Source organism: Dasypus novemcinctus, chromosome 16, assembly GCF_030445035.2.
Source record: "Dasypus novemcinctus isolate mDasNov1 chromosome 16, mDasNov1.1.hap2, whole genome shotgun sequence".
NCBI lineage: Eukaryota > Metazoa > Chordata > Mammalia > Cingulata > Dasypodidae > Dasypus > Dasypus novemcinctus.
In genome coordinates, this window is record NC_080688.1 from 40,706,332 (window position 1) to 40,728,158 (window position 21,827).

The 21,827-nt window shown below is 40.2% G+C and overlaps 1 protein-coding gene across 8 annotated transcripts in view; it reads right to left on the minus strand.

Annotated features, from left to right (window-relative positions):
• ZNF521 (zinc finger protein 521) overlaps positions 1-21,827 on the minus strand; it is a 936,466-nt gene that overhangs the window by 147,965 nt on the left and 766,674 nt on the right. For all 8 annotated transcript variants that reach the window (XM_071208506.1, XM_071208505.1, XM_071208503.1 and 5 more), the window contains one exon: positions 7,499-10,851. In XM_071208506.1, the coding sequence (XP_071064607.1) occupies positions 7,499-10,411 (2,913 nt within the window). In that variant the 5' untranslated portion in view covers positions 10,412-10,851. The remainder of the gene's footprint in view (positions 1-7,498; positions 10,852-21,827) is intronic.

Below are 21,827 nucleotides of genomic sequence, written 5' to 3' on the forward strand. Positions count from 1 at the left end.
ACATTCCTATTTCTGAATTTCATATGTTCTAAAAAGACACTGTAACCATATGGAAAGTATAAGCCCAACATCCAGAACTGCTGAAGTAGAGAATATCTAGGGATGGTATGCAATGTGTGGGCTAATGAAAAATGCTAGGAGAACATGGGACTAGAGACAGAGTGGACATGAAGCTTCTACGTGCCACACCCTGATATTTATCCAGGGGATTGTCAACCACATATACTGCAGATGCCAAACAAATATCAAACACAAAGACAATTAATATAGAACCAGACTGACTACGCAAAGCCACTCAGTCCATTTCAAGAACATCTTGAATCTTACAAATTTATTTGATCACATAATTTTTCTACTCAATATTTAAATACTATTTGTTTAGAAGGAATTTATAACATTTTATTTCTGCTTTTTGCATGTTTAACTTAGCAAAACTTAGTACCAGCCATCTGAAAAATAAAAACTTTGAAAGTATATTTTTCTTCCTTTTTTTTCCAAACTCAGATGGAATTTTTTATTATACAAACCAAAACAGAATTCTGGAATTTCAGTAGTTTCTGAATTGTCACCAGGTACATTTCCATTTTTAGTACAAATTCCATAAAGAAAGACCACTGATTCTAAGATACTGATAGACCTTATTAAAGGTGAGTTTTGAATAGTTAGAAACTTGAAGCCTTTTAAGTTTTAATATTTTATATAAAACTTAACTTTAAAGCACCTGAGTATTTTTTGGATGAAGTGATCTATATTTCAACGTATTAATTACTAAATATACCTGCAAGTAAGATAGAGTATATGGTTTTTGTCATTTTCAAGTCCTTAGACTGTATTCATTTATTCAACTAATATTCACTCAGCCCTTAGGATTAGTTGCTGGTTGTCCAGAGAAAGGGGAAGAAGGAAATGAACAAGTAAACAAAAAAAATGACAATTTGTAAAGAAAATCCCAAAGAGGAAACCAAGATAAATAAGGTTCTTGGGGCAGGCCCACCATGTGGAAGATGAGAAGAAGCCAGTGGTGCTGCAAGGCTGGTGGGTAAACGCTACCCAGGGAGGAAGCAGCACTTGAAGGCTTGGAGGCCAAGCTAAGAAGGATGTGGGTGGAGACAAGGCATGAGGCACAGGCACCAGGGCTGGCCACCTAGGAGAGGTTTGCAAGGCCAGCCATGGCCAGCCTGTGCAGACCTCCAGGAACAGAGGAGGGACTGGGATTTTACTGAGCGGGAGAGGAGGCCACTCAAGAATTTTAAGTGACCTCATTTAATTTCCCTGTCTACAAGATGTAGTCTAACTGCAGCTTGAAGTATGGATTAAAAGCAGGCAGAAAATGAAAGAGAGGACCTGTTAGGAGGTTACTGTGGTGTCCAGACAAGAAAGGAAAGACGTTTGGAGTGCCGGGATGTTTGGTGGTTCCTATTGCTAAAATGATGGAAGTTGGGAGGAAGAAGGTTTCAGGAAAGAAAATCATGAGTTGAGTTTGTACACATTGTGCTTCAGATCTCTAAACGAGACACCAGTGGAAAAGTCAAGCTGCCAACAGGGTACAGAAATCTGGGACTCAGAATAGATGTCTAGGCTAGAAATATAATTAGGAGAGTCTTAGCACAGAGTTCAAGCCACGTGAATAGACTAGACAGCTACGAGGTGAGTAGACAGAGAAGAAAAAGTGGTCCAAGGTACTGCTGCATTTTTAGGACAGGCACAGGAGAAAAAGCCTCTACAGGTAGAGGTGGAAGGAAAACTAGAAAAGGGGATGCCAGAGGTCCCAAGAGGTACATTTCAAGGAAAAAGCTGGCAACTCTGCCCAGAGTTACAGAGAAGATGAGGACAAAATGGTGGTCTCTGCAATCTGGAGCTTGCTGGTTACCTTGGCAGCAGCAAGCACAGCTTGTTTGAGAAAGCAGGCATGGAGGCGGAAGGGGTTAATGTAGCTGACTGGTATGTGCTCACAATATTTATGGCAGACCCTTGACAAAGATGAAACAACATTTTGAGTCCAAATAAAATATGAATAGTGACCCGATATTTAAAAGGCTCAGAAGAACAAACATTTATTCACCACCTCCTACATTCTTGACACCATGTCAGATGTGACATTCATGAAAAAAGCCAGGTGACTGGCTTTCCTGTTGTCCCAAATCAGCCTTGCCATGCATGCGAAGAGGCTCTGGAAGAGCCACCAGCCAGATACAAGTTCTGTGGTATCCAAGCATTGAGGTATTTGCCTACTATGGGACAGGTACTGTCCTAGGAATATAAAATGGGGAAGTTCCTGCCCCAAAGAATGCATGGGAACAGAACAGAAATGCAAACAGGTAATTATAAAATAATTTTGCATAATATTTGTCAAATATTTTATACTAAGGGCATTCACAGGGAAAGATGATGCTTGTGGTAGGAAAAGGGATCATAGGAGACCTTCCAGAGAAGTTGATCTTCAAAGGGAAGATGGTGGGCAATCAGGAGAAGAGAGATTATTCTGGGCAGAAGGGACGAGACAGCCCAAGCAAAACACCAAGAAAATATATTGTATGTGGATTAATACATATGTATGTGTATGCACTTCCAATTACAGCATAAGGTGAAAAGTAAAGAAAGGAGGTAAAAATTTATTCAGGACCCAGAACCTGAAGGGTTCTATATTTTGCAATAAAAAGATCATTATGTTCGCCGTAGGGATGGAGGTGCAAAGCACCTAAAATGCTTCAAACAGGGAGGGACATGCTCATCAGATTTATGTTTTAGAAAGATTGTTCTATCAGTGGAATGGAGTTGGATTTGAATGAGACGGAAGAGGAAAAAAAGTAGGAGGCTACTTCAACAGTTTAGAAGATAACAAAGGGTGAACTTAGAATGTGGTGATGTGGTGAGGGGGTGGAGAGGGAGGGATTAATTCAGTAAATCACTATTCACTGCAATCAAAATGGCTCGATGACCAACTGGAGAATAGGTGAGGAAGACTGGTGGATCAGCAAGTGAAATAGAAACTATAAGAAAAGTAGCAGGTTGGAGAGAGGACGGGGAGTTCAGTTTTGGCCCTACTGTGTTTGAAGTTTGTGGGGACATGTGGGTGAATAATGACAAATGCATACAGTCTTTAAACCACCACCACAACCAAGATTGGAAACATTCTTTTATCACCCCCAAAGTTTCCTCGGCCCCTTGGTGATACTATTTGGAGAGTCATCAGCATAAAGGTATAAAAAGCTGTGGTGCATGGTTGAGGTTCCATGGCCAGTGTGCAGGGCGAGAGTACAAAAGGGAACGCTAACTTAAAGGAAGGAGAAGGGCATGGAATGTTAGGAGAGGTATGGAGGGAATGAGGAGGAAACAAAGAGGTTCAATAAAGAGGAAATGGCTGAGAGATCCAGGGAGAGCTGTGAGCAAACTAAGTGCTCTAAAAAGAATGCATTGCATTGGTCAAGTAGGTCTGTGGAGACCTTACAGGAGGCAGCTGCACTGGAGGAATGGAAGTACAAGATCCCTTGCAAATGGGTGGAAGAAGTGAATGGCGAGTAGAAATAAGAGAGCCATACCAAGAGGACTTTATGAAAAGGACAGAGATCACACTGTAGCTAGAGGAAAATGCCAGCAGAATAATGAAAAAAGAACCTTGAACTAGGAGTTAAGGAGACCTTGAACTAGTTGTTAAGGATTCTCACCTCTTGTCTCTCACTTACTAGCTGTGTGATCTCAGACAAATCTCAATTTATCTGTGCCTGATTCCTTGACTGTAAAATAAGGTGGCTTAGTTAGATGGCTTCCATTTCCCTTCCAGTTCTGATTCGTGGCAACGTAAGTGCTCTCAGCAACTGGAGATAAGGTGCACTCTTGGCAAGAGCAATTTCAATGGACTGGTGGCAATGGTATAAACCAAAGTATGAGTAAAGAGTCCCTCGGAGAAATATGGGTAGGAAGGGTCCTGGAGAAATGGAGGCAGAATGACTCATGCTTCCACCATCTCTCATAAGATTTCAAAGATGTGAGCCAACATTCTGTGGTCCAGATGGGGCAACACCTGACCAGAGAGCCTGATCAAAAGCACTGCACTCCAGAAGCAGCACTATCATTTGTTCAGCTCATAGCCAGTGCCAGGAACTCTGTGGAGTGATTCATGTGTGGGAAAACCTAGACGAGTGTTCTTCAGGTCTCACACAATTTCTACTGTTTGTGGAAATGAAGCTCTGGATTTTAATCAGTGTACTTTTTGTGTAACTCATTATCATAAAACACCTTTGAGGAACAAAGGGAAAAAGAGGTTCTCCAAACATATTATCCAAAATAGTCTCCACTGAAAATTTAGATTAATAATCACAGGATTTGGGCACGAGCACATTTTTCACAAAGTCAGAAAGTGTTAAGCAGAAGAAATAGAGTTCACATTCAGATCTTCTGTCTTTGATTATTCTGAATCGCTCCACTACAATGACAACTACCTGCTACCACCCTCTTGTGAGTGTCACATATCCCATCTTCCATTCATTTCTTGGAGTGTATGGTTTTATATAGTACTCATTCTTCCCTACTTTATATCTAAATTCAAATCCCTTTTAATCAGGTAACCTAGTCTTGATCAAGTAACTTTCTTCTCAGTCTTTGAAAGATAAAGTCCAGGGTCTACCAGTATGTGTCTGTCATCATAAGTTATGATCCAGAAAAATTGCATCCTGTTCTTGGCAATACATATGTATCCAGGTTTTATTATCTTTTGAAGTCTCAATCCTCAGCAAGAATGGAAATACCACCCACATTGCTAAGTCCTTCAATTCCTACCTAGGGCATCAAAGGCAATGACAGACACGTCATACTTCTTTTTGTGATGAAATGTTTTCCCACATAATATACCTGTTATCTGGCAAAGACTTACATAAGAGCTTGTCTGATGCCTAATCTGGTGAGAAAGTTACACGATTTTCATAATGAGAAGTCATGGAAGCTTAACTAGGCTAACAGCAAATGCGAATAAATTAATCATTTACCATGTCTTTTTCTTGCTGACTCATTATTTTTAGACTTCTTTTTGTAAAATTCTACATATATTGAGAAAATTTTCTATGTCGAGCCCAAATAATATGGTCTGCTATAAATTTTTAACTGTAAAGGGTAGCAAGAAGAAAGCAAGCACAAAATTTTCCAACTTAAATAGTATAACGAAGAAAAAGTGGTGACAGGAACGATATTGAGCAACTCAGTGAATTTTTGAGACGAAAAGGAAATACATCTGAATCCTTATATGTGGTCAATTAAGAGTATCACTCCAAGTTCTTAATATCAGGTATAGGGAGTCATATTTTGTGTTTGCTAGCTAGGTGCTTAAATAAACATGATTTTAAGAATGAAAACAAGTCCTTTAAAAACATTTTAAGTATTATTCTATTTAAGTGCAGGATACAGATAAGTTTTCTAATTATCAAGATTTTAGGTAAAATTAAAGACTTGACAATGCCTTAAGGATTTATGTTCTGAATCAAGAAATTCTAACACAGTAATACAGTGTAAAGATTATTCATGTGTTTTGAAAAATTTCACCTCAAATGTATTATACAGTAATTCAGCAGTATCAGAAAACATTAAACTATGAACAGATAAGAAGAAACAGGCATATATCTTTCCATAAACAATCTACTAGGAAAGATAGCTCTGTTTTGTTTGGTTTTAAATACACACACACCAGCACAGAAACACAAAAATATGGTCATTTTTAATCAACTTTATACACCATTTAAATTAAACGGAAATACACAAACTACCCTAGATATGTTAAACATAGCCAGAAAAAAAAAAAAAAAAAAAAGAGGGCGTAAGTAGTTTTCAGCATATTCTCTTTTAAAAAAAACTATAAAACATTTTGAAGACAATTGGGGGAATCTGAACATGGATTTCCAGTAGATGATATTATGGATTTATTTAATTTCGTTAGCTGGTTTAGTTAATTCCCTTAGTTAATAGCATTATGGTTAAATAGAAAAGGCCTTTTTCTTAGAAGATATGATCATGATCTCTGCAACTTAATTTCATATGGCTCAGATTAATAAAAACACTAGATGAGAGAGAGAGGGAGAATAAAATGTTAACAAAATGTAAACCTGGCATATGGAGACCCACACATGCACACACATGTTCAGAGTGTTATTCCTTTAACTTTTTTTATCGGTTTAAACACTTCCAAAATAAAGAGTTGGAAGAAATAATTCCTTTCCTATGAAAACAACTACCAATATTTGTTTCAAAAGAAATGATGGGATCCAAACATGAGCTGTTATCCAAACTATATTCTTCAGCTGTCCTCGACAGTTTGAGATGATTTCATTTATTTAAATGAGAAAAGGGCAGCTTTACTTGGAGCAGCTTCAGAGTTTGGGAGTTTGCCTGTCACACAGATGCCACATTCAGGAGGACAGGCTGGGCTTCGGTCTTCTCAGCTCCCCTACAAGCTGACTGATACCTATCTCCAAGGAGAAGTAGGGGGGCCTCCAAGACGGTGTGAATGCAGGGGCAAGATAAGGATACTGCATGACCCCAAACGGGAGGGAAATGAATCTCCCTGGGGTTTTCATTTGGATGGCTCTTCAGATAAGGGAAGGGAGGGATGTGGAAAGACCTATTAAAAACCAGGTGATAAGGCATCAAAAAATTACATTAAAATGAACCATCCTCTGCTCGGCATCAGGGAACGACCGTTTAGAAAGCTACTTCTTTGGAAATGAACTTGTTTCTTGTACTCCACATGGCAAAGAAAACATGACTCCATTCTTACTATATTAATTTTGAAAGCTCAACCCAGAGATTGAAGACGCGGGGACAGCACCAGTAAACAGAGGACTGGGCATTCGGTGCTTAATAACTGGAGGCGCTTTTGAGAAACTCCGTTGTGAGAGGATATTTTCATCTCCACCCGGAAGACAAAGAAAAGCAGTGAGTGCTGACAGCATAGTATTACCTTACCCAATTTGTTATTCACAATTTTATATATATATATAATTATTCATATATATATATAATTATTCACAATAATATATATTATTCACAATAATATAATATATATATATTATTGTGAATTATATATATATATATATTATTCTTTTCAATTTCCTCTTAAAGCCAGCATGTTGGCTCATAGTATCTTACTTTTATGTCATTATCATTCTGCCATACACAAAAGTCATAGCTGGAGACTTCAAGTGACAGTGAGGTTATGCTGAGATTCCAGACCTCACTGGAATTGGCATGAACGCCCGTCTCCTCAGCCACAGAGAAGACAATATCCTAGGGAGACTGGAATTAATCCTATTTTGCACCATTCAAGCCAAAACCCTGCTTATCAAGAAGCAAGTAATTGCTAGCTAAATGGCTATGGGAGGAAGGGGGAAACATCGCTTTTCAATCTAAGCATCTCTTGGCACATGGCAATAAATAAAGCCGAGGAAAATATAAACACAGAGCAGGACGGTTTCTCGAGGAGGTTAAACAGCAAACATTTAAAAGGCAGCTTTACCTCGTCCGACTGTGAGGGACTGATTCTGGGCATTGGCGATACTTGTGGCGTTTTCAGCTGCGTGCTGTTGCTGTCTGGCACAAGCTCTCTGTGCACGGTTTGGATGTGGTTCTGGAGTTCACTTTCAGACTCAAACTTAACATTGCAACTAGAGCAGCGAGTCTTCAGTCCCCCCGCCTTTCCCTTGCCCTCGACAGCACTCAGATTCTCGTTCGGGCCCAAACCCGGTCTATTCGAGCCAGGAGGGACGTTGATGCCTGGGCTGGCGCTCTTACTGAGGTTCACACACCCAGCACACAGACCGTAGGGCAGACCATTGATGTCAAGTTTCACCAGGTCTTGCTTCGAGCGGAATTCTTTGAGGCAACTCGCACACTTGTACAGTTTTTGGACATGCTGGCCACGTCCCGTGGTCTGCACCGCTGACCCATTCCCTGTCTTTTGCATGTGGAATGTTCCATGAATTTTGAGTTCTAAGGTGGAGGTCACTGTCTGCATGCAAACCACACAGCGAAATCCCGTAAGGGAATTCCTCAAGTCAGGGTGCATTTGGCAATGCTCTAGAAACTCCTCTTCGCTCTGCAGAGGCATCTTGCAAATTCGGCAGTTTCCGGTATCCAGGCTCTTACTGTGGGTAACTTTGTGTTCGGTAAGAGTTAAAAGGGAGGGAAATCGCTCTCCACAAATAGGGCACATGTAGTGTTTGACAGGCCCCAGGTGGGTCTGCATGTGTTCGCGGAGGCCGTTCTCAGAGAAGAAGGTTCGAGAGCACACGTTACACTTGTAATTCCCTTTAATGAGCTCGGCTTTCTTCTTCACAATGGCACTTTCTCCAGGTCTGATATTGTGGTCTCGGAGCTGGTGATTCTGCAGAAGTGTCTCCATGGTGTAGGCTGCCCCACAAATGTCGCAGCCATACATGGGCTCAGATGTATCAACGTCCTCCTCACTCCCGTCGTGACTGTTGTGGGACTCCTGGCTGTTGGTCAGCAAGGTTTGGAGCTCCACCTCCTCTTTCTGCACTTGCTCAGAAGCTCCATTGGTCCCGCAGTTGGGAGTTTTGGTTTCAAACACACAATGCTTTTCCCGCAAGTGTTTCTCCAGCAAAATGATGGCATGGAAAGCTTTGCTGCAGAACTTGCAGTTGTACTTTTTACTGTGAGTGGTGATGTGGCACTGGAGCTCCACCTCGGTGCCGAAGGACTCGCCACAGAAAATGCACTTGTGCACTTTCCCTTGGTTCTCCAGGTGGTTGTGTTTCACATGGAGCTGCAAGTCAGTCTCGTTGCGGAAGTCCCAGTTGCAGGATGTGCACCTGTACACTTTCTTTTCATTACTGTGCTTCACGGCCAAGTGGAGCTGAATGGAGACTTTTGAGTCAAAAACTTCTTGGCAGAGGGTGCAGCGGAAGAAGACAAAGGTATGCATGTCCAGCAGGTGTTTCTGAAGGTCGTCCACTGAGGTGAACTGCTTATCGCAGCTTTCACAGATGTAATACGTGGAGGTGATCATAAAATGAATGGTGACATGCTTCAGCAAGGACTCTTGGTTGGGGAATTCCTTGTTGCACTGAGGACAGGTCAATTTTGGAAGCACAGTGTCAAGGTGAGTTTTTAGGTGAGTCTGAAAGCTATCTAGGGACGTGTACTTAGCACCACATTGATTGCAGATATATTCTCCCGCTGGACGCGGAGGAGCACCTCCTACAGCCTGCATCATCTTAAGAGACGTCTGCTCTATGGCCACAGGAGAAAGGGGGCTCAAGGCCCTGGATTTCTTCCCATTGTGAATATAATTCAGGGCCAAGGGAATGTTTTTATGATTCTCTTTAATATGCTTGTTCAGCTTAAGAACGCTGTTGAAGATTGGCGAATTTGTACAATAGGAACAAGAATAGACTTCTACTACTGGTTCTTTGGGAGTCCCCAGCACTGGGGACCCAAATCGGGAACCACTGAGGTCACAATGGACCTGTCTTATATGCTCTTCGAGGGAAGAGTCCGTGAGAAACCCCATGTAGCAATGGGGACAAAAGAAGGCGTTGCTATCCTTAGCCACAGGGTTTGCAAATCCATGAGAACACCGGATGTGCTCCTGAAGGGCGTTGAGGTCGTTCACAACTTCAGAACAGAAGTTGCACTGGTAGACGATGGCGGGCAGGGCAGAAACGAGCAAACCCGCGTCCTGAGCTTCATGCACTTGCTTCAGGTGTTCGTTCAGGTTATAGAGGGAGGGCAATACCTCCAGGCAATACTGACAGATATGGGCCTGTTCAGGCTTATCCAGATGCATAGTTTTCAGGTGAATCTGCAGAACTGCAAGACTCGAAAATAGCTGTTTGTTACAGTAAATGCAGCTGTAGGTAACTTTTGCTTGCTTACTTGAGGGGCCGGTCATGTCAGGCGTCTGCTGAGCCGCCCGCTTCCTCCCTCGACTCTTTGGGATCGGCGGGGCAGCTTCTACCATGGTTGAGCTGTCCACGGAGAGGTTGGAATCTGGAGTCGTGCTAGACACGGAGGTGTAGCCCACGGTGACCAGGGAAGGGCTGTCGCTGTGGTTGCACGACTCGGGCTGCTGGTGACTGTCCATGTGGCTGTACAGCTCTTCCACGGTGTGGAAGCTCTCAGAGCAGATGCTGCACGAGTTCTTCTTCTCCCCGCCATGCACCTGCTCCATGTGGTTCATCAGCGAGGTCTCCTCCACAAACAGTTCGTGGCAGTAGACACACTGGAGGGCCGCCCGGTCCTCGTTTGGGGAGCATTCGGGGTGGCACTCGGCAATGTGCTTCTGGAGGTCTTCGGGGAAGTCAAAGCCTTCCTCGCACTGGCTGCACTTCTGAGTGTCCTTCATCTTCCAGTCCTCCATCCTGGAGCCGGACTGGGAACCGTCCTTGTTCCGCTCATGAACCTGCATATGGCCGTGGAGGGAACTAGAGGAGAGGAAGCCCCGGCGACAAATGGCACATTTATATGGCTTGTTGGACGTGTGAGTTTTTAAGTGGATCTTGAGGTGGTCACTCCTGGAAAAGGCAGCATCACACTCGCTGCAGTGGTACTTCTTGTCCCCGGTGTGGAGTTTGATGTGGCGGTCCCGGCTCCGCTTGTGCTTAAACAGCCTGCTGCAGTAGGTGCACTTGAAAGGGAGTTTGTCACTGTGACTCTGCTCGTGGTGCTTTAGGTAGCTGAGGCGGCTAAACGACTTGTCACAGAATTGGCACGGGTATGGAAGCCCAGGGCCACCCTCTTCCTCTCCAAAATCACAGCCTTCTCCATGGCTCGGGGAGGTCTGGTCCTTGCTAGACGGCGAGGAAGCTGGCCACGAGCACGTGGGGTCATCTTCAACATCCACTCCATCTGCAACAAGAAGCGAAGGGACACGGTTCAGTTCACATGCTGAGGACTCAAGGAGGGGTGTCCTGTACCATTTTGACTAGATAGATGGACCATCGAGATTATTTCAGAAAAAAAAAAAGTGAAGGAGAGAACGTTTGAATGGGACATTTTAAAATCTGAGCCCAAAAGCTTTTATTCTACACTGACTTTTTACTGGGTTGTAAAATATCAAACGATATTAAATAGTTCTATGTCTAAATTACCCTTTCATTACTTTTTATCATTCTTCCTTAGAAGCAAGGTATATATTAACATTGACAATTTTATTAAAATTCAGATTTTAATATATTTAATGTTTCTTTTGTATTCATTCTAAAATGATTTGCATATTATGTGAGCATCTGAAGAACCAAATGAAAAAAGGAAATATTACTGGAATGATTTAAAATTAATGCAGTCAACCCAGATGTCTAATATTTAATAAAAAATTCCCTCTGCCTTTTGCTTGTTTTTATATAAAAAGGCAATTCTGAGGACCAAAATCTTCTATGGGGTTATTATTGATATAGACCTTATTGCTTTCAGCAAAAAAATATTAAAAAGTAAGCACATGAAAGAAGACAGAAAACACAATAATAATTATGTCTTGTGTAATGAAAGACCACTAGGATTTCTTCAATAACTGAAAGATTCGAATACCATGGGCCAGAAAATGGATTATTAAATGTTAGAAGGGTACTGCTAGATATTACATGTAGCTAGGCTCAGCCGGGATCAAGAAAAAATGAGAGTTTCACAGGGCCAGATTTTAATAGTGTATTTTGCTTGGAAAGTTCAAGAGGTGGCCCACCATTTCTTCCTTTTGCAAAAGCTTCAGCAGCCTGAACTTCCTTAGCCAAACAGGACCTGCACTTTGAGGTGAGCAGAGACAAAGCAACTTGTGAAAAACTGGAAACAGGAAAAGTGATAAATGATTATGGTAAAAGCTGAAAGATTTATGAGTAACAAAGAGAAGACAAACAAGACTGAAAGCCAGATATAAACTTAGCAGGTTATCCATAACATAAGGCTACCTTATATTAGGTGATTTTTAAAAACAATGTCTTAAGCAAATGAGCGGTCATTTCTGTTGCCTACTTTACATTCAAACGGGGAAAAAATGATCTTTTCGAAACACATTGTGAAATCTCCTTTTCGTTTTCAAAACAATCTATCACTCAAGAGGAGAAGAAATTTTAAAAGCTTTTCACTCTCCCAAAGAGCAAGATTTCTTCAAAGATAAAAACAAGACCACAGAGTGTAGGTGATGGGGAGAGTGCTTCTAGAATAAGAGGCTCAATTAGAATATTATAAAATAAATTTTAAAAGTCTTCCAAACTAAAGTTCACTAACAAACTAAATTATTAATATAAAAGCAGAACTGGCAGACATTATGTAAACAAATTCCAAGTCTGCTTTCTTTAAGGTAACAAGATTTTACTAGATTATCAACCTCTTGCTTATCCACAGGAAACAGATGAGGATCATTCCTTTCCTGCATCTAGAAACTGATGACAACACCATCTCACTATCAATGCCAGATGGCAACCATCTAACTCTGAGAAAACAACCAAACACCATTCCTGGATTCTTGCCCACTGCAACAAAGCTTTGCAATACAAGTTGAAAACGGCATGATTTTGCATCCTTATTTATATGACTCTATAGCCCAAGACGTTAGCAGCATAATAAGAGCCTCATAATTGTGTGACTTAATATTTAAGGATGGAAACATATAGAGAAGATATGCAGATAAACGTGACTCACCACCCAGCATATAGACGAACAATTCCAAAAAATTAAAACTGAAAACTCAGTGATAATCCTAGCTTTCCCTTAAAAAAATCTGTAAGTAAACAAGAGCTTGATATCCCTAAAACAAACCAAAATTTTGAATACATTCCTATTGAAAAAATTACTACTTATTAAATCTGCTCGGCATTCTATGTAAAACCTACTGTTCTGTATTTCATGTTTATCTTTTAGGCTTAAATCCTGTTATCTCATTTAAAAATACTTTCAAACACATCGTCTCATTTGTACATTTTGGGAAAACAGTGAACCAGAATTTGTAATGCATCTAGACCACAGGACTATAACTATCGAGGCTGAAAATTTACGAAGTGAATTTATTATTAAACTGTAGATTGTGTGGAGGAATGATATATTATTATACAAATGTATAAAGAATTATGAGCAATGGACTGTTATAAATAGTGTGCAATCAGTGACACCATGTTTAAATCAGGTTCTTGTTTGTGGTCCATGCCTGACTCTACCTATTACATAACTGTTCTCTCAAGCTAGTAAATCTCCACTAGATGTCAAGTGAGCTGAGAGTTAGGTTCAGGATTTTACCCAAAGCAAGACTGAAGGGAGCTGGAAAGCTTTTCTCCCTTCTCCCTGTCCCTAGTCCTTTAGGACTGAAATTCTTATTGGCCTTGAAAGAAAAAGTGATCATCACAAATCATGTCTTTGGAGCTGAAATACATAAAAATCGCCTACAGAGTTCATAAGGCTTAGGGTAGGGGTTTGAGCTGATTGGCCAGAAGTAAACAGTCTGAGCAGGGAATGCTATTTTTAAAATAAATAAATAAAGGTTTCAGAGAAAAGGTCGATTTTTCAAAAAAATTTAAAATCTGAATTGAAGCATCTCATCTTACTAGTACTATAAATGGATCTATTCTCCCAGGGACACACAAGGAACTTACTGACGGAATTCCCAGAGGGGGTAGGTCCCCGCTTTGAGAGTATCAGACATTTCCAAGACCTTTGTGTCCTTGTCGCCAACGTTCTCTGAGGTATACCTCAGTCCTTGAACAATAGTCGTTCCCATTAACTTAAACTTTTGAGCAGTCACAATAAAACCTATGTTTAAATTGCTAATACAGATTTAAACCATTCCAATTTTTTTTTTAAACATATGGAAGAAACTATGGAGGATTCTTTTAACTCAGGTTTCTGAATCAACTAGAATTCTTTTTTTTCCCTTTGGTGCTCACTAAGTGCTACTTACAGGGAATGTCTTTCAGTGTTATGGCAAGTATTCTGCATTTCAATGTGAAGCACTTAACAAGTCCATGTTAAATTTTAATTTTTGGAATAAGTCACTTCACACTAGCTGACTCTCAGAGAGCTTGAGCCTGTAGATTCGAAAAAACTTTGCTGGAAACCAGCTCCGCGGCCTAAAAGTCTATTTAAAGATGCAAATGTGTGTGCATAGTTAGTGCAGATGTTTTTCTACAGCAACTGTACTTGCTGAATTTCACCATTTCCATAAAGCACATTAAAACAAGTGTGTGAACACTCCGAGATGAAAGTCTCCAACACTCCTGAGACTTTCAGTGGAAAGTAGAGCCGCCTGACTTTTCTCCAAGCAGACAGGAATGCCCATGATTCAGCAGCCTGAGTAAATAAAAGAGGTCCTTATTTCCTAATTTTGCTGGCTGGCCACACCGCAGCAGTCTCTGTGCGTCTGCCAAAGGGGATGCAGAACTGGAACTACACCCAGCCGCTGAAGGCCTGTCTTTGTTAGCCAGCCAGGCTTTCCCGACCATCTTCTGGCAGCAAAACTGCCATATCCTGCAAGGAAGACCTCCATCTCGGGCGCGATGGTTCTTTAGTCTGCCTAAAAGGACGAAACAACAGATTTTGCCTGATCTGTGTTGGAGGGGGACAGCTGGAAACTCAGTTAGTAGTGGAACAACACCTGTTCAGTCATATTTATGGGGGAAAGTGCTCACTAACAGAAATGTGAAGCAATACAATAAGGAGTTATTCCACAGAAAAAAAGGAAAGCTGGAGCACAAAGTGCCTTTGTGGCATGAGCCATCAGCCCCACTGGTGCCAACCTGGGGAAGAGCGAGCAAAGACGAGGCGTGATGTTTTCCCAGCTGCTGCCGAAGAGCCCAGCACGCTCGGGGAAGGGCGCGCAGCCCTAAAACAGGAGCCTGGCAGTTTCGGTTAACAGCCTGCCTTCGTGCAAGGGAAATGTTGGCAGTCCCAGATACTCTTTGGCTTTCAAGTCAAATTCAAGCAGCCAGAAATAAAAATAAGATCAAAGGAGGAGGAAGAGAAGATGTTGCAGGAAGGCTAGGGGTTGAAGCTGAGGCTTACTCTGTACCAACATGCTGGTCTTAATTGATGCGAAGTGTAAGCTTCCTGAGGACAGGGACAACACCTTTCAAAATGTTGACTTCAGTAATCTGGGGGCTCTGAAGAGTAAGGGGAAATTAAAGTAACAAAGTGGGTTGAGTCATGTTAGATGTTAAAGATAGTATCCAGGAAGCGGATGTGGTTCATGCTAGTTCGGCATCCGCCTACCACATGGGAGGTCCCGGGTTTGGTTCCTGATGCCTCTTGGAGAGGACAAGCAGGACAGCAAGCTAATGTGATTGGCTTGTGTAGCAAGCTGACGCAAGAAGATGATGCAACAGAGAGACACAATAGGAAACACAATGAGAGACACAATAAGCAAGGAATGGATGTGACTGAAGCTATTGGGCACCTCCCTCCCACATGGGAGGTCCCAGATTTGATTCCTGGTGCCTTTTAAAAAAAGAAGACAAGCAGACAACGAACAGACACAGAGAAGAGACAGCAAGTGCAAACAACGGGGGGTAGGGTGGGGGGGAATAAATAAATAAAATAAATCTTTAAAAAAAGAAAAGTATCCGAACCTCTGAAATTATGGCATTGTCATTACTTCCAGTTCTTCATAGGGCTGGGCCTGTTTACTGATAGCCATTTGCTACCTGAGCTCATTCATTGCAATGGCAGAGTACTCTCTTAACTGCCCTTCAGGGACTCAGCATCATGTATGTACAAGTGCTACACAGCAAGGTTTCCTTAACTTTTCAAGTGAGGGAAAAAAAACTCAAACACTGAGAGGGCTGGTACTTGGGTTTTCAAGAATGCATTGCCTCAGAATGAGAACTAAAAGTCAAGAGTCTGGAGTTTTATTTCTAGCTTCATTACTGACTTAGAGGGTGACCTGGCCAAGTCATTTAAGCTGCCCTGACCTAGGTATTTCACCTGCAATATGAAGATAATCAATCTTCCTACTTGCCCTCTGGGGTGTTACAAAGATTAGTGAATGTTTCTAGGGCACCTTATCATCACTGGACGAAAAACTGCATCTGTAAACAAAAAAGATTCATATACGTTGCATGTATTTATGGTTCCACGTGCAAGTTTCTATGTACATCTTATGTGCGTATTTTAGTGTTTTCTTTTCTTTAATGAAACCCCTGGAATATTAGTTTTAAGGCCTGGCCCAGTGGAAATCTACAGCTCCTGAAGCATTCATGGCTGCATATATATACCACCACAAGAAAATAAAATATAAATAGTTGGAGATATCTAAAAATTAATGGACCATAAATCAATGCTGACTACGTTCCAAGTATTAAATTATCATACACAGGAAATAATCTTGGATCTTTACAGATAGGTAACCATGGAACAAATATTTTGCTATGTAATTCTGAGGCCAAGTGTGTAATTTTGAAATCACCTCACTTCCCCTGAAAACATAGCAAGACAACCAATGCATAGTATCAAAATAACAGTTACTTTGGCAGATGATTTTTTAAAGTGTGAAACAATAGGTTAAAACGTTGGCCAAAACAAATGTCCACGTTTCCCACTTTGGTTTGAAATGGTTCTTCTACCAGCAAGCTATAAGAGCAGTTGGAAACCTTCATAATGAATAGGGTTTAGAATACTTTGTTCATTAGGCAACTATTTGAGCCACCTAAAGATAAGCTAAGAATCCTGAGGAAGATACACAAATGTACACAAATGCTGAGAGAAGGTAGGCACTCCTCAAAGAGAACAATATTTTTAAATGAGTGTTTAACAGACACAGGTGACAGGGATATTTCACGCATTAATGCAGCACATCATAGTCACAAGTTTACATCACAATATTTAAAATCATCTATCCAAGTGATTTCATACATATTCTAAGCAATGACATTTTACTAAAGGATAAGGCCATCCTAAATTACTACGCAATTGCTTCCCTTCATTCTCAGTAGAAATGTCAAGTGTTAGAGAAGCTATATGTACAACATAACTATCAGGCTTTCTTTGCTTTCCTTTTTTAAATCAATAGCCCCACATTAAATTCACTCCTTTGTCCTATAACTTATTTAACTACTTGAAAATGAAAACCCTTTACTGGGTCATTCAACAGAGAAATGTGAACTTTAAAATTATTTATAATTCACAGATGTTTTTAAGTTCTGTCAATATTCCAAATTGTTCTGGAAGGACTGATAAAATGCATTAAGAGTTAGGTTATGAGGGAAAAGGGTGGGGAACTAAAAGGGGTCACCCGTTAAAGATAGCAGCTGTGGGGAGCACATTGTTTTTAACACAGTCTTGAGAGGGCTTCCAGATATAAGAGCCCAGAGTTTATTTTTTTCTTTCAATACTCCCTAGTAAAAAAAGGAGGCTTGCTTTCTCCAACAACCCATGAACGCTAAAGTTGAGCTTACATAAGAGATAAGCTGCTAGCATTCCTCCACTGCTCTCCCTTGTAATGCTCCTCTTTGCATCCGCTGTCTCTTTCACCAGCAGCATCTCTATTGCTTGTGCAGAGAGCACAAATGTTTCGCTCACTGTTGCTTAAAGTTCATTTGAACAGACGGCGCTCAATGAATTCCATCTTCTGCAGCCAAATTAAATAGAAAACAGTGCATTCTTAAGCAGTTCACACTTAACTCCACCTCTCAAATCAGAGGAAAAAGCTGACGTGAAACCAGTTCAAGAACAGTCACTGTCTAACTCACGGAAATCAACACATTATATTTCTGAAGCCAGACAGAAGGAAAAGTCGTTTCCAGTTATGTGAGGGGTGCAGATTACTTTACTTTTTCTATCTTTTGGCTCACTTAAATACATACATAACTAATGGTAAGTACCAACCTCTTAGCATTCAAAAATTGGCAAGCATCTATTACACATCTGTTTACAGTGCTGGGACTGTGAGAGTTCTAAGTTGTTTAACATGCTTATCTTTCCTTTAATAATGACAGACATCAACAGAATGAATTTCCCGAGTCTGTAGTCTTTTTTTCTCTACTATTTTGAGTTAGAAGACAATTCCTAGTTACTATTTATTCTTGTGTTTATATATGACCTCATATCACCAAAAAGTTGAAGCATTTCTTAATTGTTTGTTTAGTTCATTCACTTATTTTAACCAAGATTTATTAAGCACCTACTACATGTTTGGGTCTGACACTGGCTAGTGAACTCCAGAAATTACTTATATTTTTTAAAAGTCTCTATATTCTTGTCTAAAATATTAGAAAAATTAACACCTACTTCATAGTCAATATTATAAGAATCAAGCATGACACTGTAAGAGAAGAGCTCTCTGCACTGTCAAGATATACAAAGGTACTAAATCATTACTACTATGTAAGTCAAGGTTACTTTTAAGTTATAAATATGAGAATAGTGCAAAGGAATAAATACCAGTATTTAGTTAATGTTTTTTTCATGTCAAGATTCTATCAATTTTAAAGGACTTAAGGGCCTTGGAATATATGCTTCAAAATAAAAATAAGCAAAAAAAAATTACTAGTTAAAATATCTTCTGAACGCTACTTACAGGTATCTTGAAAAAAAAATCTGTATGTACCAAGTAAATCATTCCTGAATAGCTGCACATGCTGGCATGTTGTGATTCATTCATTAGGAGGATAAAATTCCCAGGATAAGATGACCTGCACTCAAAGTCTTGGAATCACATTCCATGGTGCTGACACCAGTCCTATAGCTATTTTGCTGTCTGACAAAATTCTATTTGCCTTCAAAAACCTTTTATGTTCTTTCTAGCACGTGTGTGAAATATGCTTATCAGCTTTAAGGAAATAGCCATGCCTTTTGAAAAATACTCAGTAAATTTCTCCATGTCACAGTGCTGATCACTAGTGCTGTAAAATTAATTTCATTACTGTGGGAGCAGGAGGTAAAAGGGATTCTAAGTTTGATAATGGCTTAGTTAAAGAATCATGGACCTCTCAGAAGGTTCACTGCACCAAGCTAACGGTTTTTTGAAGAAATGCCATAAGCCACTAGAATTTTCAAACAAAGAAATCCAGTTTTCTTTCAAAGAGGAATCCGGTCTATCAGAATATTTGTTATGTTAAACTTATACTTTACTGAATATTTCTCCAACGTGTAGGCACTGATCCAGGGCTGGAAAACAGCTGGTCATGAGGAATTACAACACTTCTAAAATGGGGTTTACTGGAGGTGAATTTCACCTGTAGCACATCCGTGGTGGTTTAAAAAGGCCACATAGTATACTACTTCACTGCAGATAAAGCCACCTGAGAATACAAAAGTGTTGAAAGGCTAAAATTTAATTAATGACCAATTAGCACCCCCTGTGGGTTCACTGTGCAGTAAAGTGATAAATATGGGTTGCTAATATAGAAAAAGCTGTTAGAGAGACTGGGGGGTGGGGGGTTAGTCCTACAATTATCCATCTGCAATTGTAATATAACTGACCCCTGAGTACTTGATTTTAACATTCATGCATTTAATATATGGGAGAGACCATGGAAGTCTCAGGCAAATAATCATTTTTAATTTGGGGAAGACACAGAATGTGACTCACACAGGCTGTCAGGGTGGGGTGTAAATACCAGGCAGATAACTAGCGAGTACCCCTAGCCAACCACCCAACAGTGGCAATTCAAAGGAGTCTGTGTTGTACACACATTAAACATAATCACTTTATACACATTTCATAGGGAAGTTATGTTCTAAAGAAGGACTCAAAGATTTAGGGATGCTGGACTATCCTGAGACTTTGTGCATGTGAAGGGCTTTACGGTAGGGGAATTCACCATTGCATCCTTCACAGGATAGACTTTTTATAGTGTTTTAACAGAATCATTAACTTCCACATTAGCATTCACCTAGGAAAACTAAAATTCGAGTTTGCATCCCATCTAACCCAAATCATGTAAGGAGCTCCTCTATTTCACATGAGATAATGTTTGCAAAAAGAGCTGTATCAACTGCAAAGGACAGAGCTATTTTCTAAAAATAACTAGCGAGGGATACACGAAAAAATATTTCTGTATAGATCATATACTATGAAACGTCTTTTATCATGGAGTTGTTTTCATTTACCTAAAATATAAGAGGCAATCCTGAAAATAGGGCTGATTATCAATTTGATGACTTTTAATGGTATCCTATTCTCCCTTCATTTTCTAATTTTCACTTTTAGTCCAGCTTTCTCTTCCCTCTACCTTAGAATGAATGTAAAAATAAAATCCAAAGCATTCACTGCATTTTTTTCCTTGTTAACAGTTCTGATTATTTATGGGACTCAGTGTCAGTTAAAATTATGGTACGCTGTGTATGACTGCATGCGTTTGTGTGTTTCCCAGAACTGACGAAATGTTCAGAATAGACTAAATGATTTATGCCAAAGTAATTTCTCAAGTATCTTAAATACTTCATTTCAAAAGTGTTACTACCACAATTTGCCACTTCATACGAGTCAATGTCTATAGGATCATGTCTTAATGAAACTCTTCTTTAGGGGAAGACTTCATGGTGCTAGTTTTTACTGATTAAATTATATCACTCACATGAAGTGCCTTGCCTAAACCAGTGACAAGTCAGGCCTCAAAAACCAGTGATACTTCCATGAAATACTATTTCATTTTGCCTACATGCAAGATAACATTAAAGTAACAACAAAAAAGTGTAAGTAAAGAGTCGTTGGCAGTGTGGATCCAGCACCAGCACAGCCAGGACACTGGACGGAGTTGTGGGAGAAGCCCCTGCACTGGGTTTACCTGGAGCAGACACCCAGCCCTCTGGCACCCAACATGAGGAGAGGATACTAAAGTCCACTGAAAATCGGAAAGCACTAGTAGGATTTAGGTAAGACAACATTAAGAAATTCTGGGCAGATAATAAGGAATTTGATATGTATCTTCTTAGCCCACCTCTGAAATGCACCCATTTCAAATGAAAATTTTCACGGACAAAGCTACTGCCTTGATTTTTGCCTTTGAAAAGGGCGAAAGAGATAGCGATGGCCATTTATATAAGTCCCAGACATATTAGTATGGCCTTCGTAAAATCACTGGAGGCAGAAAACCTACTCACACAGGTCCTGGATCCGCACCCCCTCCAGTGCCCCCTGTAAGAAAGGGCTGGTTGCTGAATCTTTACAGAACCCTCTTCCCACATCTGAGCTCTACTCTTTCGTCTTAAAATAACCTAACGTTGTTTAGCATGGGTTGTATATACCTCTGGGTCTGATATTAGGGATGAAAGGAAAGAAAATAAGCGAATTTTACTGAAGCCCATAACATGGAGAAAAGAAAGTCAAAGCTATCAATCCTAACTGCTCATATATGTGAAACCTAAGATTTCAGATCTGCAGAAGGTCTTAGCCTCTAGGGAAAACAAAGTGCTCATTTTTACAAATGAACAAACTCAGGTCAATGATGATATATGTTAAAATCTTGTACTAACAGTAATAATTGATGGTGGAACTACCCAGACCCAAATCCCCAGTGCCCAGATGAATACCTTGTCTCCATGGGATGCAGAACTCTCAAAAGTTGATTTTACTCTAACAAGAACATCCCCCTCTCCCCAAAGAAAAGCTAAAATGCTGAATCATCTAGTGTTTATCGGCAAATGAATCAACTTGAAATGATGTTCAATAGCATTCATTTTTTTGTTAAAAGACTTTTTTTTCCTATTATACAATAAATTCATGCTAACTGACCTAAGTATACACAAAATGAAGAGACTACAAATCACCTAACCCATGAAAATATAACTCATTGTTGATGTATGACAACCAGTTAAATCACTTAATTTTACTTCTGGCTATTCGCTAGAAAAGCCTCAGCACGCAGAGTGTGCGGGCATACACACATACCCTGCTCTCCTCAAGAGTT